The sequence below is a fragment of the Peromyscus leucopus genome, chromosome 10, assembly GCF_004664715.2.
Source record: "Peromyscus leucopus breed LL Stock chromosome 10, UCI_PerLeu_2.1, whole genome shotgun sequence".
NCBI classification, from domain to species: Eukaryota; Metazoa; Chordata; class Mammalia; order Rodentia; family Cricetidae; genus Peromyscus; species Peromyscus leucopus.
Window position 1 is genome coordinate 88,243,307 of NC_051071.1, and position 23,307 is coordinate 88,266,613.

Consider the following 23,307-nt stretch of genomic DNA (forward strand, 5'->3'; position numbering starts at 1 on the left):
TTCCTTCTTTAGCAGGGCACTTACACACAATGTTTCAGAGACACATTGCCCACCCGCTGCCTTCAACCTAACGGTCACCTTTAGTCGGGTGTGGGTGCGTGTGTGCCGCCAGCTTCCTGCTCTTCCCCATGTTGAACTCGGTGACTCTTTCTTCCATAATGCAGTTACTAGTGCTTTGATGGTACAGGGTGGGTCCTGAGGCGAGCCTACCTGTGCTCATCCACACCTGGACCCACCACGATCACCGCTCCCACCATCCAGCTTTTTAAATGAACTTTCCTTCCTTTCCTTTGCAGCAGACACTCTCCAATGAAGTTCACTGTGTTGAAGAGATTCTGAAGGTGAGTTCATAATTAACTGTGTGTCACTGCAAGAAATCCTGAACCAAACAGACAAATGCCCATGTGATCTCACTTTCCTGAGCAGTGCCATTCCAACACGGACCATTATTCAGGTCTCTACTGTATTTTACTTGCCAAGATGAGGTTTACAAACTGCAAGAAATTTGCATCAGAGTTTTACAAATCTCTCAAGTTTTATGCTTGCCCATAGCCACCGAAGACAGGTGCTCACTTCCCAGAGAAGAAACACCTTATATGGGTGTAGCATGGGAGACACCAGGCTTAAATAGCCCCGTATCCTGGTTCTCTCACTTTTTAGACAGAGAAACCTGGTGTGCGTGGCCTCTTTAATGAGATTTTAAAACGTTAAAGAGCTGAGTATGGTGGTATATGCTTTTTTATTCCCAGCACTCCACAGCAGAGAAAGACAGATGATCCCTGTAAGTTTCAGACCAGCCAAGGCTACCTAGTGAGATCCTGTGTGCCTCTCTTGCGCACACACACACACACACACACATACGCACGCACACACATGCACACGCACACAGGAGCAGGGAGGGAGGGAGAAAGGACTTCCTTACTGGGTTCCTTTTGTTTGTTTTTCTTTGCTTATTGTGAATTCTGTGAATGCCCTACTTCTTTCTGTAAATGGATCACCACATGTATATCACCTCTCTATATCTTCCTGTATTCTATCTCTTATCTCCTTTACACACATTACCCACTTGCTCTGATTTTCTTGCACTAGAATGATGTATTCCTTAAACAAAACAAAACAAAAAAATCCTGGTAGATTCTTTTGAACTACGAGCTTTCTTTCGTCAAGTCAGAGAACTGAATAAACTGTCATGTGACCCAGTTTGCCTTGAATTCCTAGGAATTCAGAGCTTAAAATATTGCTTGTATAAAGTAATTGTAGTAATTAGGGGGTTTGTATGCTTCTTACTCTCTCTCTCTGGCTTGTCAATTGCTTCTGTTGGTCTTAATGTTCTTGTGTCTCTTTATAAAGTTTGATTTTATTTTTGAAGTTCTGATCTATGGATTTTTCTCTACTGTTCATTTTTTCCCTCTAAAATACATATTTACCCCCAAATATACTTTGAATCCACCACCTTCATTAAAAAAAATACTAACCAATGCTACTGTTTGAAGCCAGCAAGTAAGGATATTGGTTATTTTTTCATTTGTGAGTATTTACTTATCTATCTATCTTAATTTTTTATAAAAGGTATTTGGGCAGATATCTGAACTGTACTGGCATCATCTCTGTCCTGCACCAGTGTTCATCCTTTTGTCCTTGGGGCTTTTCTGTTACTCTGCAGAGGCATGTTTTGAAATGCTAAAGGCTGATGTTCTTGCCATCTAGCAAGGACGGTGAATATTTAACTAATTACCTTGCTCAGGTTTTGGTATCAGCCTTTACCTCTCATGATTCTAAAATACTCCATTTATCAACTCAAAAAAAAAATAGTGTCTTAATTATATATTCTCTGAAGCAGTATGTGGTCTATTCTGTATTTACCCAAAAGCGACTGAAAGGATGGACCTTCCTCTGCCTCCCGAGTGCTGGGATTAAAGGCATGTACCACCACCTTCCAGCTTTCTAGTTAGATTTTGATATTTGTTAGTTGAAGACAAACTGAATCCTTTCTTCAGGGATGATAGTGTTATAGTACTGGGCACTAGTAAAAGCATCCACCTATTGGAGAAATTATTTTGGCCACTCCACGTAGTTAAAAGGATATTTATTTAATGGCGAAACTCACAAATTAAGTAATGGGTAGGTCGCAGGGTCTGGGGAAGGTGTAATGCAGTCCAACGGTGTTCTCCGGAGCTCTACACAGTCAATCTGCACTGGTCAGCGTCCCGGCACGAGAGAGCGCCCAGCGCGAGCGCTGGCCCATCCAGCTCTCGGGTCCCCAGGTGCCTCCCCTCGCCCCGCCTCGTAGGCGTGACAGTTGCCAGAGTCTCAATGGGGGTTGGAACTTCCAGATCCAAGCTGGAATGGCTACCCACTACATCCACCATCTCCCAATGTCACTTTAATACACTCAAGTACTGGGAATGCTTGAGCAAAAGATGCAAGCAAAGACTGTATGTTTCCATTTTGAACCCAGAAGTGACAGCTGAAAGGGTGCCCAGACACCCCAACTCTGTCTTTCTGTTCCACCTTTCTGAGCTAGTGGGGACCCCAGTGCACTGTACCTGCCTTTCCTGTCCTGACCCAGTGTCCTCTGCCCAGGGTTCTCACTCTTGATCTTATGTCAACAGTTTATTCAGAAGCCAGGAGTCCACTGACAGTTCCCTAAGAGTGAAAACCCGCCGTGGATGATGTACGATGCTTGATGTCAGTTCTCACTGGTTCTCAGGGGCCACGTTTAGGCTGAAAGTGTTTTTTCTAATGAAGGGGAAGTGGTGTACTCCTGAGACCTGCAGCCAGTCATGTGTTTTAGTGGCCTGGTCCCAGGGGCCTTGGAAGAACATGCGTAGGCATCACCCCAGTGCAGCCGTCTTGGGCTGGCTTCATACAGAGTGGCCTTGCTTGCTCATCTATTCGCTATCCCGACACAGTTTTAGCTACTAGGATGCCAGTAAAGAGGACAGAGTCATTGCTTTCGTGGGGACCAAGGTAGGAAAGGAAAAGTTACAATGCAGTGATAGGGGCAAGAACAGACGGATAGACAGACCAGTGAACAAAGGAAGTGGGGTGAATAGTGGGGTGAAGTCTTACGGTTGGAGCAACACAGCAGGTCTGGGGGAAATGAGCAAGGAGGAGACAGGAGGCTCCCGATGCGGGGAGGGGCCAGAAGGGCGAAGGGACGGAGTGGAGTCAAGTCTGAGCCTCCAGACTGCCTGCTCAACTTGCTCTTCCTTGTGATGGCCCCAAGTTCCCTAATGCCTAAGGCATTTAGGGAAGTGTGGACATTCTTTCAGACCAGGAACCACTTAAGAGTCTGCAAGAGTTTATGTACCTCACCGCTGCCTGATTCCTTGGGGCACACAGCCTTAGGCCACGGGCACTGTTAGGGGTAATTGGTAGTAAAAGGTCACAGATGTCATCACAATTCCAGTAAATTCTTGGAATGCATTAGAATGCTGTTTCAAGCTCTTCAGTGACTTCCACACCTAGAGTATGCCGACTGAGCAAAGAAGCTCACTGGGTAAAGGATTGAAAACTACATTTCAGTTAAATGCAGGCAATTGCTGATGCTGGGTGCAGGCTCCAATGTCAGCAGCTAAGAGGCTGAGGCAGGGGCCTGAGGCGGGCGCCCTCTACCTAAAAGTTGTTTTTTTTTTTCTACTCACTGTTTCTACTCACTGTCTTCTGAGTCCGTGTACCCAAGCACTTACTTACATTACCCTCACAAAAACCAGTGGTCAGAGCTTATCTTTTAGTGAGAACTGATGCCCAGAATCCAGGCCAGTCTTGCTGACAGAGATCCAGTTGGGGCAAAGCAGATGGCCTGTGACCAATAAGGTGTGAGTTCACTTTTAACAAGTAGTCAGAGCCCACACCAGGGGCTGGAGAGGTGGCTCCGTTGTTAAGAGCAGAGTGTCTTTAAATACCAATAAATCTCACATTAGTCATGTTGCCTTACCACATACGAAGCTGTTTATTCTCACCTGTTGCTGTGACTACTCACCAGGGCAGGAGGGAAGAGCCAGTAGGACGGTGCTGCGTGGCATGTATGTGCCCACCGGCCATCTTCCCGTGCTGAGAAGCCAGGATGGCGTCACTCAGACAGGAGCCAGGCAGGGTCTTGACAAGCATGCAGTACTAGGCTAGAATGTGGTGTGCTGAGGAGGTGGCGCGGGGTGACTGGCACCTACCTGCCTCTGGGGAGAGTTGTCAAGTCCCCTTTGTAGCCAGGTGTGAACACGTGACTTGGCCCCCTTGTAGCTAGGGAGACAGGAGCCTCTAACCTCTGCTCAGCCTTCTGCTCCTTCTGGGCTTTGGCTCCATCATTTACGTCTTCCTTTTTTTTTTTTTTTTTTTTTAAATTTGTAAAAAATGAGTTTCCTCATCTTGAAATGCTTATCTAACACCGTTTTAGCCCTCTCAGTAAGTGTGTGTGTGTGTGTGTGTGTGTGTGTGTGTGTGTGTGTGTGTTCCTGACTATACACTTGTAATCTGCCATACCTATTTCCCCTGAAGGTGCTTTTTGTTTGTTTGGTTTTGGGTTTTTCCGAGTTTCTCTGTGATGGCTGGCCTCAAACTCAGAGACCCGCCTGCCTCTGTCTCATGAGTGCTGAGATTAAAGACGTGAGTCACCACCACTGCCCCAGCTCCCTCAAGCTTTTAAGCAAAGTAACATAAATATGATAGTTCTGAAAAGCATATTAATTTGTAAGTTTTAGAAATCTTGCCTTAAACCAAGAAAATAGGGAATAAAGATTAAAGTTTTGCTACTGAGAACAGGCAAATAGTGCTGCCAGGGAAGGGTCAAATCTATTAGAACCCTCCTGAGTGGAGCAAGTGCCCCGAATGACTTGTTTGTTTAAGTCAGGCAGGAAAGTTCTTCCTTTGAACTCCAATAATTCCCGGAAGTGCAGTGAAGAAGCTGGGTGGAAGAGTGTGCTGATCATCAGCGGCGGCCTTGCCCGGCTCCGCCCGCCCTGCTCCGCCTGCCACTTCCAATGCTCAGAGCTGCACGACGTCGCCAGCACCCGCTGAAGCGCCTGTGCGCTGTGGCGTTCGGTGCTGGGCCCAGTCCTTTCTACCCCCGTCCTTAAGCTGCTCTCTGTCAGTTTTGTAAGTTCAGCGGCCAGTGGGGCCCGGTGTAGGCGTTGTTCTGAAAGTGGATGAAACACCCCGTGAGACGGTGCCTTCTGTGGATCACCCGTCCACTCTGCATTTTAAGTTCAGAACCACCTGGCATGGATGTTCCACTTATACTTGCTTTTTCTTCCTCTTCCAAATCTCTTTCTAGGAAATGACCCACTCATGGCCCCCTCCTCTGACGGCCATACACACGCCTAGTACAGCCGAGCCGTCCAGATTTCCTTTTCCTACAAAGGTAATTAATTCCATAAATCACAACTGGCACAGTGTCCACTGCAGTGGGAGGTTGGGGTGCAGGACAGGACAGTGTCCACAGAAGTCAGGGTGCAGGACAGGACAGTGTCCACAGCAGTCAGAAGTCGGGGTGCAGGACAGGACAGTGTCAACTGCAGTGGGAGGTCGGGGTGCAGGACAGGACAGTGTCCATAGCAGTGGGAGGTCGGGGTGCAGGACAGGACAGTGTCCACAGCAGTCAGAAGTCAGGGTGCAGGACAGGACAGTGTCCACAGCAGTCAGAAGTCGGGGTGCAGGACAGGGCAGTGTCCACAGCAGTCAGAAGTTGGGATGTTGCTCTGAACATTGTCTCCTGGAATCTTTGGAGACCGGGCTAAAGGCCATAATTTAGCTTTTACGGAATGTTAGAAGGGTTTTAGGTAACCTATTCTCCATCTCATATTGGTTAGAATATCTTAGAATTGTATAGGGCTTTATCTCTTACAGCATTCAGAACTTCTCCGTCTGGTTTCTCGTTTGAAGATTTGTCCTCTAGAGATGGAAAAACAAGGAGAGGGGAGTTAACTGAGGCAGATTGACGACTCTAAGTTCGGGTTTCTAGACGCATACATCTATATGAATGCACACGTGCAGATCTTGCATTTATTTCATAGTTCGTAAATTTTCTTTAAAGTGAACAGCAAACACTAATCCTGGTTTCCATACAAACAAATGAATCATGGACCTGATTTTAAATGGTTTATCGACACAGCCATCATTTTATTTTTGGCTTTTACTTTAAGAAATATGTATATATTTTATGTGTATGGCTGTTTTGCCTGCATGCATGTCTGTACACCACATGTATACAGTGCCCACAGAGGCCAGAAGAGGGCAATGGTTCTTATGGTACTGGTGTTTTAAATAGTGTGGGCTGTCATGTTGGTGCTGGGAGTCACTCTGATCCTCTGGAACAGCAGGAAGTACTCCTAACCCCTCAGGCATCTCTCCGTTCTTGGATTATGCTTTTAAATAACCTTAAGGACGTATCCCAAACACTTGGAGTTCTGCATTGTCTGGCCTGGTATGCATGCATTCATATTTATAGGTAATCCCACAGTACTGTTTTCAGAAGTTATACCAGTAAAACCCCAAATTTACTGTAGTTATTCTTCCCAGTTTATAAACAAGGTCCATCAATAATTTGTTATTGTTTTTGTTTTGTTTTTTGAGACAGGGTTTCTCTGTGTAGTTTTGGTGCCTATCCTGGATCTCACTTTGTTGTCCAGGTTGGCTTCAATCTCACGGAGATCTGCCTGGCTCTGCCTCTCAAGTGCTGGGATTAAAGGTGTGTGCCACTGCTGCCCAGCTTAATAATGGTTTTAAAATAAAGCCTTAAACTGTGCAATTACAATTGCTCAATACCGAAGGGAAGGTAAATTCTGGAAAGCCAGGAAACAAGGAAAGAGATTCCCCGAGGAATCAGATTGTTCCATGTGTTTCTTGTCTATTCAGTATGAGGACTGATTGACAGGAGGGCGGATGCTTGTGCCGTGCAGTGAAATGTGAAGTGTAGGAGGTGAGCACAGTGAGTGGTGTCCATACCGTCATTTATTCCTCTCTGTATCTGAGTTTTATGAAGCTGTCGGTTTTCTAAGCCTGCAGAGTGTCGCCTGTAGGCTGTAGGCCACACATCTCTAACGATGACCTTTTTCTTTCTAGGATCCTCTGCACGTCAGTACTGCAACCCAAAGCCAAAGTAAGTGAATATCTGGAACCGTGTATTGCATCGTAGAACAAAGCATGCTTTTTTTTTTTTTTAAAGTAAATGTTAGCAGATTTTTTTTTTTTAAAGATTTATTTATTTATTATGTACACAGAAGAGGGTACCAGATCTCATTACAGGTGGTTGTGAGCCACCATGTGGTTGCTGGGAATTGAACTCAGGACCTCTGGAAGAACAGTCGGTGCTCTTAACCTCTGAGCCATCTCTCCAGCCCAAATGTTAGCAGATTTAATGATGATACATTTGTAACAAACTCCCACAGAGACTAGGAAAGAAAGCAATCGCAGGGCCACTCTGTAGGTACAATTGGAAGTAATCCGTTTTCATGAAAATCAGAACAAATAGAAGTTAGTGTTGCATGACTAGTGGTGGTTGTTGTTGCTGGTTTTTTTTTTATATGTTTGAAACAGCGTTTCTCTGTGTAGCCTTTGCTACATCCTCTACCCCGAGGTCTGCCCACCCTGCAGGATTACAGGCGTGCAGCACCACACCTGCTGACACGTGGGTTATGTTGAGCTCAGCTCACAGTGTTCCTCTGTTTGCGGCCAAGTGATCCTTTCTTGGTCCCCTTTTTAAGGGCTGTAAGTTCTGGAGAACCTGGGAAACTAACAGGACCCAGCCTTCTCTTGAACAGTAACCGCTCAGAGCAATGGACCAAGTCCTGGTTACTTATTTGCCTGTCAAGCTTTGCAAAGATCCCTAGAATATTTGCGGTCATTCGGTTGGTCAGAACAAGTGAAGGGGAAGAGACGCTGCCAGGTGACGGTGCCAGGCAGCAGGTGACCGCTAAGGAAGGAAGGGTTAGTGCTGTGTGGATGAGGCGTGGGGGAGGGGAGCTTACAAGTGTCCACAGAGGCGATTGTGTTCAATCACCCCTTCTTTTTCTTGATGATATGAAGACCGGGAAAAGGTTAGAAGAGCCAGAGTCGGAATGGAGCCCTCTAGACTAGGGTTGAGCGGCTTACTGTCTGAGAGCATGTCTTTCCGCAGCTGTTTTTGTCAGTCAGCCTCCACTGGGCCACACTTTCCACAAGCATGTGCACGAACCTGACCTACTCCGCTGTCTGATGCTGGTAGATCAGGCTACTGTTCCTCTGTCCAGGGAGACAGAATGCCATCTTGTAAAGGAGTCAGAACCAAGTGGCCTCTCCACACTGTGCCCTGATTATATTGCCACGGTACTGTGTAAAGGCACACGTGTAGGGGAAATTGACGGCCACGTCAGGCCATAACACTTGGGCAGTCAGTCCGGGGACGCATGGCCGGTACAGTGGTAGTGAGTCCTGAAAGCGGAGTGCCAGCCCAGCTATGGTAGGGGTTTCTGTGTGTCTCTCTTCCTTTTGCTTTCTCTTCCCTTCTCTCTGCTTCTGTCTGCAGGCTTTTGTTCCTCCCACGGGGGCATGGCCGTGTGGCTGCTAGTTCCGACTGTGTAAAGACAGACCCTTTACCCCATCCCACTGTTGAATTGATGGGAGATGAGGCATCCCTTGGCCCGAGCAGCTTTGGGGCTGTCAGAATCTGGTGGTCTTGGGTGTTGCTACACCAGGGGCCCACCTCAGGGCAATCCAAGGGCTGCTGCTTTTTCTCTTGGTATTTTGGGAATTTTATCCTAACGAGCATGTGGCCTTTGTGGCCTGAAAGAGAGACATGATTGTTAGGTGAGGAAGGGGAGGAAGTATAGATTCTTCTGTGAAAAAAGAATCTTCTATTGAAGAATGTCATGTGCTGCCTAATTTTATGTCAACTTGACAGAAGCTAGAGTCATTTTGGAAGAGGGAACCTCAGTGAGAAACTGCCTCTGCCAGGTTGGCCTGTGGGGCATTTTCTTGATGGCTAGTTGATGTGGGAGGATCTATCTATCTATCTATCTATCTATCTATCTATCTATCTATCTATCAATCACAATGAGGTTTCTCTATGCATCCTTGGCTGTTCTGGAACTCTCTCTGTAGACCACGCTGGCCTTGGAATTCTTACTTTTTTTTTAAAAAAAAAAAACACTGGGCATATTGGTCCTGGTATTTAGGTTTTGGAATCTGGAGAGAGGTGTGGGGCTTTTATCCGAGTGTCCTGCTGTTTATGTCTGAGCTCACACAACATGGTCGCCTAAGGTTTTCCAACATGCAGCCCTGTCAGGACGACCTCTTAGGGAGTCCTTGAGAATGCCTCTACATCAACGCTCTAGCTGTCTAGGCCAAACTTTGAAAATATGAGCGCTGCTGCCCCCGTGAGGAGAGAGTGGGTAACTGCGAGGGTGAGAGAGTCGCCACCCCTGCCCAAAAGGTACCCGTGTTAACTTTCCACATTTGTTTTCTGGCTCCCCTGACCTCGGGTCGGGACACATTGGCTACTACCCATCTGGCGCATTACCTCACTTCCTGTTCCCTGTAGGGCTCACCAGGGAATGAGTTAGAGACCGATCTCTCCGAGGTACCCCTGTGCTGTGGCCCTGAACTTTCTGTCCTGGACCCAGAGTCCTGTGAACCTGGCTCTCACCCCTGCTGGTCACTGCACTCCACACCCGTCCTCACCTGGGACAGACCCGGGGCCTGACTCCTCCACTTCTCCACATTCGCTCTCCTTCCTCTTGAAGGTCTTTGTGCACTCACGCTGCTAGAACCCCACAGATTCTCTGTGATTCAGCCACCTCATGCCTTCCATGTAGTTTGCCTTCCTTGGTCATTATAGGGTGGCTATTCAGGAATCGGGACAGTAAAATTGCATAATTGCCATGTGTACTAACTGCACACTGCCCTAGGTTGTGAATGTTTGTGGATCTGTTTCATGTCCCTCAGGCAACTGTAAGCACATTTAAAGACCGGGCCAGATGTTTTTACACATATTGGTTTCTACCAGGCAGTCTGTAAATAGGTGCTGAGTGAATGAATTAGGCTATGGGACATTGACTCCAGGAGGGCCAGGTAGGACAGAGGCCGTGCAGTCACGGATGGACCTGGAAATCAAGCCAGGTGGGATATGAGGACAGCATTGCCATAAAGCGCCCATAGGAATCCAGTCAACTGTCATCAAGAACAGAAACTCTCCCCCACAGCTTGAAAGTTACCAGCAAGTTGGGGTGGCATTCTCAAGCCCTGAATTCAAAGCAGCTCTGGCTTATTAAGAATTTGTTGCTGACGTTTTGTTTATGAACAAGCTCGCTCTCTCTCACAGGGCCGTAGGAGACTGTGCCGAGTGCAGTGGCCAGTGCAGAGTTTGTACTGTGTCTGGGTACGGGGAGGAGGCTCTGGAGAGGGAACTGAGAGTTTATGATTTCATAAATGTGTGTCCACGCTGCTCTGACTGTGTCTTCCTCCCCACAGAACAATATGATACGCCTTCCAAAACCCATCCCAGTTCCCAGCAAGGAACATCGTAAGTAGAAAAAGGAAAAACCAACCTTCATTTATTAAAATTTGATAATATGATATTGAAATTTCCCGTGTAAGTCCATTATGTAGGCTCCTCCCTCCCGTTTTCAGTTAATGGAATTCATAAAATACGGCTGCAGTGTAGAGGGAGGAAATGGGCCACGGTTGCATCTGGATCAAGGTTTATGCACTACGGGAGAATGTGCTGAGGGGTTTTCTGGAAAGAAAGGTTTTGAGCTATTATTTATGCATTGACCGTGGAACTCAGAAGGCTTTGGCTTTTAAAACTTCAAACTTAAATAGTTTTAGCTTTGGGAATTGAAATGGGGGATGTGTGGAGTGAGATTTTCTGCCATTTCCTGGCCTATTTAATGCCAGGAGCTTGTCCTGCCACACAGATGTTCTTATCCAGGCCAGGCACGGCTAAATGTATTCTGGGTTTTTGGAACACTTTAATCTTCATGTTATAGATGTTTAATTCGGCATTTTGACCCAATTTATTTTTTTTAAGTATTGAATTACTATCTCTCTCCTGCCCCTCCACCACTCCTGAAGTCATTGCTAGGAACAGAGTGAGGCATCCTGCTCAGGGCCCCCCTCCATGTCTGAGCTGTGGCTGACTCCTCAGACGATGGTGCAGGTGCTCCTGGAGTTCAGAGTCCTGCCGCTTCGTGCCTGTGCCCGAGGAGGCCAGAAGGGGGCGTTAGGTACCCTGGAACTGGAGTTATAGATGGTTGTGAACCATGGAGTGCTAGGAATTGAACTCTGGTCCTCTGGAAAAACAGCCAGTGATCTTAACGGCTGAGCCATCTCTTCAGCCCGTTTCTTCTATTTTTTAGGCACAATATTTGTTCCTTGTGTTTTGGAGAATGGGCACTGCTAAAAAACGTCAGTTGAGCAGAAGAGTGTATTGTTTGTATGTCGCTGTGACTGAACGGGACAGGGTTAAGTCTTTGTTGTCAAAGACCAGCTCCATGACAGAGTACTTTTCACTTCAACAGAAAGATGAACAGCAGTGTAAAAGTTTACATTGCTGTTCATTTTTCTGTTGAAGTGAAAAACTTTCCTTGTCTGAAGGATGGTTTCTTTTGCTTGGTCAGAATATACTTCATCGTGGTCTTGGTGGATGAGGAGTTTTTGCTTATTAGTGTCCTCTACTTGAAAAAGACAAAACCTAGCAAACCTATGCCACTTGCATTTCCTCTTTTCTGTTTTGTTTTTTTCATTTTGGGGAATTTTGCTGGCAGTTTTGAATCACCAGCTTAGACTATGGGGAGAAAGGAGGAGCTGAGGCCAGGGACCAGTGCTGTTGAGAGTCTGGGAGACCGCCCCAGATCACCAGGCTCTGCACTGGTTTGTGATGGTTGGATGTTGAGGATCAAGTCCTGGTCACCCAAGAAGGTCCTGGCCTCTGTGGGAGTATGGGGGGAGGGGGACTGAAGCCCTATGTTCCCCGGCGGTCAGTTTGGCACGGAGCCGACCGGGCAGAGCAGTGGCACCAAGCACAGGAAGGAGCTGGCCCTCCAGTGTGTGAGTGAAGCATGAAATTGAGTGGGCAGAAGTCACTTCCTCCTCTGTCCATCACATGCAGGCTAGTGTCCTAGGAACTGCATAGCGACCATTGAAATCAGAGAAGCCAATGGACTTATATCCTGTGACGGAATTTTCTAAATAAAAACTGCTAATTGGTATTTGAAACGAGTACATGAGATGCTCTTGAGGTACGCAGGGAGAGGGCATGAACAGGAGCAGGAGCGGGCAGGTGAGGATGGGAGGGAGGTGGAGGAAGTTAGATAAGTGTGAGGTGTCAGTAGTGGTGTGGGGTACTGGGCTCACACTCTTGACAGGTGCCAAAATGAAATGCACCCCATGAACAGAGGAATTCCTTTCTTGTGCTTGCCTCTAGTGGAGAGTGAGTTAATTTATGCCGTAGTGTGGCGGGTTCCTTAGAGCCAGTGATTAATTTGATCCAGTGAAGGCATCCAGGCTTCCGTGTAGTTAGGCTGCCTGAGTGGCGGCAGGTGGAGTGTTGGGCAATGGTCTCTTGTCCCTTGCACTTCAGAACTGTTAATTGCAGGGTTGTTTATGCTCTGACTTGATCCTGGTAGATCTGGAAGTAGCTAACCCATTTAAAAGAAGAGTGGACGTGGAAGGAAGGAGGAGGCCAGTGGGAGAGCCCAAACTTCACAGCCTGGGGTCACCCTTGTGTCTGTCTGTCCAGCCTTGGGTGGAGGAGCAGAGTGGCAGACTGAATGCCTAAGCGGAATGTCTGTCTGAGCACACTCACTGCCTTTGTGTGTCTTAAGCTCTAGTTAGTTCTGAGCCTTTTGGCAAAGCCCTGCCGGTACTGATCACCAAGGTGTTAGGTTAGCGCTGCTGTTTGTCTGCAGGTTCAGGGAGGGTATGTTTGTCCAACGGTGCTTGCCTTAGCAGTCCACTTCCTTTCCAAGATCTGCAGTTTCAGGACAACACACAGCACGTTTCCTCTTCCTGCGGGTTATTGTGTCTTCTGTACGGTTCCTTCCTGGGAGCCCAGGGCAGTTGGCAGCCCCTCAGGGGGCCATGGCACCCATGCCTTAGGAGCTGTAGAGAGGTCCACACTCACTGCTGCTCTCTCTTCCCCCTCTCACCGATGAGCTGCTGGAAAAGGTGCTTTCCTTCATTTGTTGGTTCATTGCCCCTGAAATCAACCCCTCCTTGGAATAAAGGGGTCAAGAAAGAAATCACTCTCCCGTTGAAATCTGACTTACCTGGAAAATCCTGTTCGAAAGAAGTTAGGCGGGACTTCAGGGCTACCTGGCCGTGGAGGAGAAGGAAGGGGTGTTAATGACAGCCGGGGAAGTCTGATATTTTTGTAAATAGCCTGAGTATTCAAGTTGTCTCAGTAGTGCTAGTTTTTAAATCTCTCGGCGCAGATGGAGGGCCAGTCCTCAGTGCACTGGGACGGCACTCAGCTGCTATTTTAGTCACCATAGCAAGACTTAACGTCAGCTGAGGGCTCTGGCCTTGTTTGTTGTGTTTTGTTTTTCTGTAGTCCAGGGGATTGAACCCTGGGCCTTGCTCAGACTCCTGGAAATTTACATCCCCAATCCCCAAATGTCCTTTAGAATGAGGTCTAGTGACACAGTTTGCTTGTCCCAGTTAACTTAAATCGTATTAAGAAAATCAATTTTTTTCTCTTGCCATTTTTATAAAAAGTTAGCGTCTACTGTTGGGTGATGTTTTACTTGGATACTCACGGGCAGCTCTAACTGAAGGTGTCACTGGTGGATAAGTATCATCAGAAATAAACTGTAGAAACTGTCGGGGGGAGTTTGATGTTAGGAGTTGTTGAGATATCACCCCCTACTCCAGGAACGCAGGCGCGCACACCTGTGCTGTCGTTGATACATTGACTGCTGCCCTCTTGGCCTAGCTTTTACGGACAGGAGCTGGACTGGATCTGGGAGATTCCAGTTCTCATTTAGAGGGAACAAAGTTCTTACCCAAGTGTGATTCGTCTCATGCTCCGTGCTCGGGGACCAGTCCCTCCCAGGTCGCGCGCAAACCTGCATTGCTTATGGGACAGCAGGAGGCACGAGCAGCACTCCTGGTACCCAGGCTCATCCCTCTGCCACTGTGGAGATTCCTCTGCTTTTGAAAAATCACAGCAGCACTCATGAGTTCCCCTATTAGCAGATTTGATGGCGATTTTTAAGTAAACTATAGGTGCTATACATCTCTCTTATTAAAAACGTGAAATGACTTCTCACTGCCGACCTCCTGGTAGCACACTGACGTGAATGCTGAGTCACCCACATCTGGTGTCCTAAACTGTTCTCTGGAAGGTTTTGTGGTTGCTCTTGGCTGGATCAGCAGACACTGCCAGTGTACTTCTGTCTGCGGATTCCCATCTGAGTTAGGTCTCTGCTTTTTTTTTTTTTTGGTGGAGAAGTCTCATGTAGTTCAGGTTGGCCTGGAATTTGAACTTGTTCTTCTCTGTAGTTGAGCTTACATTTTTGATCCTCCTGCCCCAACCTTCCCACCTCTCAAGTGCTAGGACTTCAGGCATGTGCCACTATGGTGGTGGCGGCCTTTCCTCCTCCTCCTCCTCCTCCTCCTCCTCCTCCTCCTCCTCCTCCTCCTCACATTTGTCTGTCTGTCTGTCTGTCTGCCTACTTACCTACCACCTGCTGGTCCCATGAATGGTGATGGTGTGGAGGCCGGAAGACACCTTGCAGGAGTCAGTGCCCTGTTCTACCACGTGGGGCCTGGGGGCCAACTCCAGTCAGCCTGTTGGCAAGCAGCCGCCTCTACTCTGAACCACTCCACTGGCCCATGCCATTTTATTTGTTATCTGTTTGTTTTTAGACCAGGTTGGACTTGAACTCAGATCCTCCTGCCTCTGCCTCCTGAGCACCAGGAATAAAGGTGGGCACCACCACACCAGGCCTGGCCACCTTTTTAATTCTTTATTAAATAAATTATATTCACAGATTTAGACCATAGGAAACATCGAGTGTAGGTATTGCACCAGTAGCTTACATAAGGCATAGAAATTATTTGTTTTTGTTTTGCAGGGCATACTCAGATCTGTCTTCATGCAGGGTTCCTTCACCGAGCACTGTCGCCCCTTTTAGAATCTTGGATAGCAGATAATGTTTTACTGTTGACTTCTCATCTTATCTAACCTCCGGAAGGAGACATTTATAGACTTTCCATGGTCCCTGCTGTTTTCAGATGAGCTCAGAACTTCCTGTGTGCGCCTTTACTGACTTCAGGAGGATATATCCATAGAAGCTAGGTGTTACTCCATAGCAAGGGAGAAACATGGATGGGACTTTTCATTCTCTGCTATGGGTGGGAGTGGGGTGGGGTTACAAGAAGGAGTGTTTTTATACAAGATAAACCCAGTAGAGCAGCTCAGGGTCAAGGTTAGCTCCTGCAGTGTGGTTGTTCGTGGTCAATGCCGAGTGCGCTTTGCTCCCGTGCCCCCGCCCCCCAGTTGTGTTATACCTTGGGAAGTTTTCCTCCAAATGTAACACCTTTTGCTGGGTCCCCTAGCCAAGCCAGCCCAGCAGCAAACCTGTTGAGTAACTTTTCTTTGCATACCATTCTGATGGCCAACTGCCAAGTCCCATGACTGAAGGCTGTGTTTTCTGGACACAGTAAAATAAGAATTTAGTTTCTACTTGATAAACATTGAGTGAGATCTTCAACTTACAAGTATCTAAAGTTTTTCTTTTTTCCTTTTCCTCCCTTTTTATATTGTTTGTCTTTTGAGACAGGTATTCTATGTGCAGCCCTAACTGTTCTGAAACCGTAGACCAGGCTAGCCTTGATTGCACTCCGAGGTCAGTCTGCCTCTGCCTCCTGAGTGCTCGGATTAGAGGTGTGAGTCAGCATGCCCAGCTTCAGCTTTCATTTTTTAAAAAACTTAGAAAGGCAGGGTTTTAGCACATGTGCTGGTGAAATAGTTCCTTGGTGAAATTTGCACATCTCATGCACATGGTCGTTTGTGAAAAGCCCAGCTCTCTAATTTATCTCATTGGAAAATGTAGTGATTTTGTTTAAACCAGGGTTTCCTGAAGGAACCATGCCTTCCTACTTCATGGTGCCTCAGTGAGAAGTGCTGTTCAAATTACCGAGGAGGTATTCTGAGCTGCCAAATGATTTTTAGTTTGTTTTTTGGGACATAAATAATACACAAACAGATTTTTTTTCCATTTTACTTCTAACTTTAACAGCGTGCTTATAAAATTGGAGAGAAGTGTGAGAGAATGATTAGTGATTGATGCCTTTGATATTTGGGGATGTCTGGGAAAAGCGTAAGAATGGGAGAGCAGGTGCCCAAACTGAGAAAACATGTACTACTTAGAAACATTTTATTTTAATATTAAAAATTTGCCATAAGCCTGAGTGCCTAGCAATGTGTAGCAATATAAATTTTAGGGAATGGGCTGACTTTTTTTTTTTCCCTACCAGAATTAGTATCTGTAAGTTTAAAATATTTTCTTACCAACAACAGGGCCATTTGTATTACTAATTAAATCAACAGAACATCCATCATTGATTTGTATCCAAGTAGACAAAAGAGTGATTTTTTTTTCGCCTGCGGAAAAGTGTTCAGTATTAATAATGTCCAGTCATCTTGAAGTTTTGTGTGCTTAGCTCTGTTTAAATACTTTACACACCCATTCAGCATCAGCACATGGGTGGATAATCATTATTATTACTTCCCTTAGAGCCCATGGAAGAAAGTTGTTCAAGTGTATGTGCTGTGTGTATGTGTTCTCTGTCTTCCGTTTGTGAGGACGCTCTCACTGAAGGAGCTGAGGGCAAGGTCTTAGAGATGGCCGCCAGAAGTTCCGCGGGGTTCAAACCAGGAGAAAGTTTGGGTTTCGACATGGTAGGAGCGTGGCTGATCTGCTTCCAGTGTTAAAATGGTAAAGCTTGAGTTGCTAGAACATGGAGCTAAGCAAGCCTCCCGCTTATTCCGGCCTTCTCCCTCGTTGGTGTCTTTAGGCACGTGTTCTATTTAAATTATTGGCTCTCTCAGATCCCCCGCTGTCGTCTTTTTTCCCCAGCATGCTCGAGGACGACCTGCAGCTCAGCGACAGTGAGGAGAGCGACATTGAACAGGTGAGTGTGGGGCGCGGAGGCGGAGGGATCCATTAGTCCGCCAAAGGTGAAGGCCGCTTGTCCTAACCTGTGTCTCTGTTCTTTCCTGGAACCTCTCGCCCTTACTGCGAACGTCCAGGCTGCAGAGAAGCCTCCGTCCCCATCCGCACCTCCAAGGTAATGTCTACATTTGTCCCCATCGACCCCAGAACTGTGGCTCCCTCGCCACATGCCCCTAACCCCGATGAGAATAAAGACTCCCTCAGTGTCTTTGTGGCTTCACGGGTCCCAGTTGAACCTGAGTCAGCTGTGGGGGGTCATTAGCCCTGTAAAGGTGGAAGAGGCCCTGCAGCCACCCGCAGCGAGGTTTTGGATGTTAAAATTCTTTGAGCTGAGGGGTTAGAGTCGGTAAAGTGCTCACCTCCCAAGCACCAGGACTTGACTCAGCACCTGCGTAAGAGTCAGGTGTGGAAACAGGCAGGTTCCCTGGAGTCCAGGAGAGATCCTGTCTCAGAACTGGAAATTGATTCAAGAGGACACTCCATATTGACCTGGCCTCCATATACACATGTATTCACTTGTACACATGCGCATGTTCACTATCATGCTTACACACTCGCCCCTGTACACATGCGCATGTTCACTCTCATGCTTACACACTCGCCCCTGTACACATGCGCATGTTCACTATCATGCTTACACACTCGCCCCTGTACATATGTGCATGTTCACTCTCATGCTTACACACTCGCCCCTGTACACATGCGCATGTTCACTATCATGCTTACACACTCGCCCCTGTACACATGCGCATGTTCACTATCATGCTTACACACTCGCCCCTGTACATATGTGCATGTTCACTCTCATGCTTACACACTCGCCCCTGTACACATGTGCATGTTCACTATCATGCTTACACACTTGCCCCTGTACACATGTGCATGTTCACTACCATGCTTACACACTCGCCCCTGTACACATGTGCATGTTCACTACCATGCTTACACACTCGCCCCTGTACACATGCCCATGTTCACTATCATGCTTACACAGTCGCCCCCCACCCACCCATTGAGCCAGGTGTGATGATGCACACCTGTAACCCTCGTGGTAAGCTGAGGCAATCAGATAGAAAGTTTGAGGCCAGATAGAGGACAGAGCGAGACTTTCAACAATATTTTAAAGATAAGCTTTAAACAGTTTATCCTTGGCGTTGTGCGACCAGTGTTTGAGAAGTTAGAGGAGGAACCCCTCACATCAGTATTTGAAACTGATGGATGTTGGATTCTTCCGGAGCTTGTTCCCAGGGTTTCTCTTTTCTTAGTTTCAGCTGCTTTAAAATGTGACTCCCAGGACATTTAATGCAAGGGGAGCTGCGTTACTTTCACCTTCAAATGAGTTAGCCCTGCTTTAGAAAAGGAATGCTCTGTGTTTGGGAAATGGAAACTAATTTTTGAACTATTTTTAAAGTATTTTCCTCCTGGTACTAAATATAACAATTTAAGGTGGAAAATGCCTGTCCCTCATAGACAAAGACTTGCAAGGTGCCCAGCCATTTAGAGAGACGGTCACCAAATAGAACCTGAGTGTCAGTAGTGATGATATGGTTAGTAATAGTAAAGGAAGCATTAATTATACAGTTCACGGATTCGTACACCCGGCCTGTTTATTTATATCCAGTCTTGTTAAAATTTCAAGTGGCTCATGTTGACTCATAAACTATGACAAACTGGTCTATTGCAAAAGCTAAGGAAAAGGCCACAGTGAAGCCAGAGGGCCGGGGACAGCTAGGAGCAAGGGCTCCCTTCCCAGGTCCTGCCTCTGTCACTGACTCAGCGCTGACGGAGTCCCATGAGGAGCGGAGGTCCCGGGACGATGTTTGCTCTAAAATGAACCCAGCCAGTGATCTTTATTACATTACTTATTGTTCATTACTTAAAAAGAGTTTGTTTTGAGAATATTGTAGGGAGGTTCGGAAACGTTGAAGGCTAGGGTTAAAGATGTCTGCTTTAGCAATAATAACGTTTAGGGCAGCTAAGACTGCTTATGGTTTGAAACTATATGTCTAGCCTCGATCCATATGTTTTCTCATTGACCTACAGTTAATGGCCGACTTGTAAAACTTGGAGTTGTTCATGCCCAGCTAGTCACAAAGAATGGCCCATTGTCTGACTCCACCAGGAAGTGACTGGGCCACTTCTGAGCTCACCCTGCCAAGGAACTCTCTGTATTCACTGGTGTCTGGTTGCTGTGTAGTTAGGCCCTATGTAGAGTGAGTTTTACACACTAGCTTTTCCTTAACACTTTTTCTTTTGAGTTATATATAGTAGGACTCAGTAACCTTCATGAGCCACGTGGTAAATATTTTAGCATCTGTGGCACATGTAACTCTCTGTAACTGCTTAGCTCTGCTATCCAACCACCAAAGCCACCACAGATGGCCTCCAAGACAACAGTTGCAGTCATGTTCTAATAAAACTTCATTTAGAAAACATGGCAGGCTGTCCAGGCCCAGGTTTAGCAGCCCTTGGTTAGGCACCTGGCGCAGGGTTTGTTGATATCATCTACCGGGTGGTCGGCCAGTGCTGACGCCGCTCCTCTTGTGCCTGCTGTCACCAGGGAGGCCCCTGGCCCCTGGCCCCCGGCCGATAAGCCAGCGTGGATGCTGTTCCTCTCCAGGAGCAGACGGCTGGGCAGAGGCAATGGGGGATGCTTTCCTGCGCGCATGCTCCTCTGATCGTGCCTTCACTTGCTTTGCAGCGCTCCCCAGACGCTTCCGGAACCAGTGGTGTCGGCACATTCCAGTGGTGCGGAGTCGGAGAGCAGCGCGTCGGACAGCTCCTCGGACTCGGAGAGCGAGAGCAGTTCCAGCGACAGCGAGGAGAACGGCGACGAGCCCCTAGAAACCCCGGCTCCCGAGGTAGCGCGGCCCTTTCAGAAGGCAGTCCAAGATGGCAGTGTGCTGGCTCTTGGGTGGGGGTCTGAGCCGCACACTGACCCTGACACTGGAAAGTCTCGACTTTGGGCGATGCTTTCCCACTGTTTGCTGCTCCCCCAAGAGCTCGGCCGTGGAGACACAGGGACAGGCAGGACAGGTTCCTCTGCAGCTGCCGAGTGTCGCTTCCTAAGAGTAGTTGCACTCCATCTTTTCTTTTGAGAAGGCAAACCTGTTTAAAGTCGGTTACTGTGTTAGTGTCAATGAAAGTTCTTTGAAAATTCTGTGAGGTAAAGGAAATGAAAGAAACGAGCTAGAAGCAAGTCGTCAGTTCTGTTTTTGAATCACTAAATGCCACCAGTAACTTGATGGCAAAGTGATTTGTCGGGGCTCTGGGTCTTGTCCTTCCTGCCCCAGGTAATGTAGGGACCACTGAGTGTGTTGGCAGCCACTCTGGAAGTACTGTAAAGATAAACAAACAGTAAGACTGGAAGCCGTGAGAATTACATTTTGCTGGAGAATTCACGCTATGTGCTGGTTAGTCACACATCAGAAGTTGTCTATAATAGCTAACAAGGTAGCAGTATAAAACTGAGCTCGTAGGAAGCTAAGGCGTTCTTATTTTCTTTCTACTGGATGAGGCCAGCCCTTCTAGAGAATACTGCCTCTGTATTTAAGATTAGAATGCCAGGAGGGAGACTTTTTGATAAGACAGCAATAAAGTTTCCTGTGTCCATCTCTGTGAGGCGGTAGTTCGTTCCCCTAGAGCAGTGACTGGGCATGGCTGGAGAGTGGCCGTGGCCTCGGGCCGCGTGAGGGTGCCTGAGATGGAGGAAGTGCGCCCAGTGCTGTTTGGCGGACTCTGCCTGGCACGGGACGCACGCTTAGGGGTGTCCTTCGGGTTTGTTTTTTGAGGTTTTCACAGTGACTGCATTCGAGGAGCCTTTTAGAGTTTAGATCAACTCGCAGTGGGTCTCTTTGTTCCTCCTGTGGCACTGACAGTGTGGAGTGAGTCTTCTGGATCTTAGGAGGGAGGCGGTGAACATGTGGTGTGGATAAGTCTGTGACGGTCACCATCACAGAGCTGTGTGTGAGGTGTTTTTGTTATTTTGGGTCCTGGGACATGACTGTAGAGCATCCTTAGCATGCACTCTGCCCTGAACACTTCATCCTCAGAAAGAAAAACATGCGTGCCTGTTACATCCTTAATAGGAAATGCTCAGTAAAACAACGAAGTTCAGTTCAAAAAAGATTAAGTTAAACGCATTTGGTTGCGTAACTGAAACTTGAAAAAAATAATTCCCCCTCCCCACAAAAATATTCCTGCCCAGCACTGATGGTGCACGCCTTTAATCCCAGCACTTGGGAGGCAGAGACAGGCGGATTTCTGTGAGTTTGCGGCCAGCAGGACAGCTAGGGCTACACAGAGAAACTGTGTCTTGAAAAACAAAAAACAAACAACAAAAAAACCCAAAACAAACAAACAAACCCACAAAATCTTTGCTGGGGTTGCAGCATTCCTAGGGCCCTTGTTGAATCCCTACTGTCACCAAGAAGAAAAAGAAGAAAAACTGAGAAATGATTTCATCTCATGTTTGTTATAAATACATTTGTCTTGTGCATCAAAAAAAGGGACTAGAGTAAAGCTTGCTGTGGGAGCGCGTGCCTATAAACCTAGCCCTGAGGATCCTGAGGCTGGAGGGCAGCCAGGGCTATGTAGTATACCCCAGCTCCCCAAAGTCCAAATGAGCAAAAGTCCAACAAGGCAGATTGGAACTCCCTAGGTGCAAACCAACTGTTCCTATCTCACCGTGAAGAGGCTGCGTCTCTGCGTGTGAGGCCTGTGCTCTGTACTGAGGCTCTTTCTTGGGAATATCTTGTCTTGGTTTATTTTCATTTTCCCTTAGTTATTTAACTACTTCTTGTCCCCTTTGAAATGAGACTCTCCTAAGTTTTCCTGTTTAGTTGAGGGTAACATGGATTATATAATCAGCTCTATACTAGCTCTAACTTTCTCGTCCACTTCTGCTTTTAATTACTAATCAATTTTGAGACAGGGTCTCACTGTGTAGCTCTAGGTGCCCAGGAACTCATTCTGTAGACTGGATTGGAAGGGATCCGCCTGCCTCTGCCTATTGAGTGCTGGGATTAAAGGCATGCCCCACTTACTTATTTTGTGTGTGGGGGGGCACACTTGTGTGGGGCACACTTGAGGGTGAACAGAGGACAGCTTTTGGAGCTGATGTCTCTGTCCACCTTTATATAGATAGGCCCCAGACATCGAACTCAGGTTTAAAATAGACACACATCCGTTACTTCCAGAGGTTAGGGGAACCAAAGGAGTGTTTAGACACGCTCAGACCATGCCCCGTGTCTTCGCTGACTTCTAGTGTCTAGTGATTAGGTTTTGCCACCATTGAGAGGAACAGAGGGTACATAAGGAAAAGCCAGACTTCATCCTATTTGGCTTCTGTTTGAAAGTTACAGTCTGACTTAGCCAAATCTCTTATTCAGACATCTCAACCCAAGTAATGCTCAGCCTTAAGCAGCCATGTCATCTGCAACTCCGTTTGGGTACAGAGGGAGAGCTGTCTAGATTTTCTAGATGGGCATACCACTCGGGGTTACTGTGTGAAAGTAGGCCTCAGGGCCCCCTTCTGGACCCCAAGACCACAGTGGAAGTCAATGTGTGCCATGTCTGTGGCCAGGACATTCCTTCAGAGACTACTAAATGCATCTCGGTATTGCTCTGTCTTAGCTCTGGGGTCACTCCCGTGACCCCTCCTTGGGGTCCACACGTGAATACATCCTGAGGAGCCTGTCGGTGATTGATAGGGCTGCAGCTGTAGCCAGAGGAGTTGACCTATCCCGGCCTGTCCCAAGTGGGAAGAGTTTGGTTCCAGGGGGCTCTGCCTTACACAGCTTTATCAGATCATTTTACCACCATCGTGCTACCAAAAGCCTTGAGTCTAAGGAGGAAATCATGTGGCAAGGGGCTGCTCCGCTGCCCTGTCCGTTCCTCATTCTTAACCATCTTGCCTTGTTAGACTGTTGAATACACATTATATTTCCATGTGATAAAATGTCCCGCCAATTATAGTCCTGTCTTTTCCTCTTGCTGAAATTCAAATGAGCACCTGGAGGCAGGGCAAGAGATCTGTGACCAGGGATAGTATGGGGTAAACAGAACAGAGCCCAGCCCCTTTCTGCCCAAGGGAACCCTCCAGGCTTCCTCCTCCTCCTCCTCCTCCTCCTCCTCCTCCTCCTCCTCCTCCTCC

The 23,307-nt window shown here is 47.3% G+C and overlaps 1 protein-coding gene across 3 annotated transcripts in view; it reads left to right on the plus strand.

Moving 5' to 3' along the window:
* Aff1 (AF4/FMR2 family member 1) overlaps positions 1-23,307 on the plus strand; it is a 165,134-nt gene that overhangs the window by 122,518 nt on the left and 19,309 nt on the right. For all 3 annotated transcript variants that reach the window (XM_037209233.1, XM_028867301.2, XM_028867300.2), the window contains 7 exons: positions 297-341; positions 5,273-5,359; positions 7,060-7,096; positions 10,444-10,495; positions 17,058-17,112; positions 17,231-17,268; positions 19,855-20,014. In XM_037209233.1, coding sequence (XP_037065128.1) covers positions 297-341; positions 5,273-5,359; positions 7,060-7,096; positions 10,444-10,495; positions 17,058-17,112; positions 17,231-17,268; positions 19,855-20,014 — 474 coding nt within the window. The remainder of the gene's footprint in view (positions 1-296; positions 342-5,272; positions 5,360-7,059; positions 7,097-10,443; positions 10,496-17,057; positions 17,113-17,230; positions 17,269-19,854; positions 20,015-23,307) is intronic.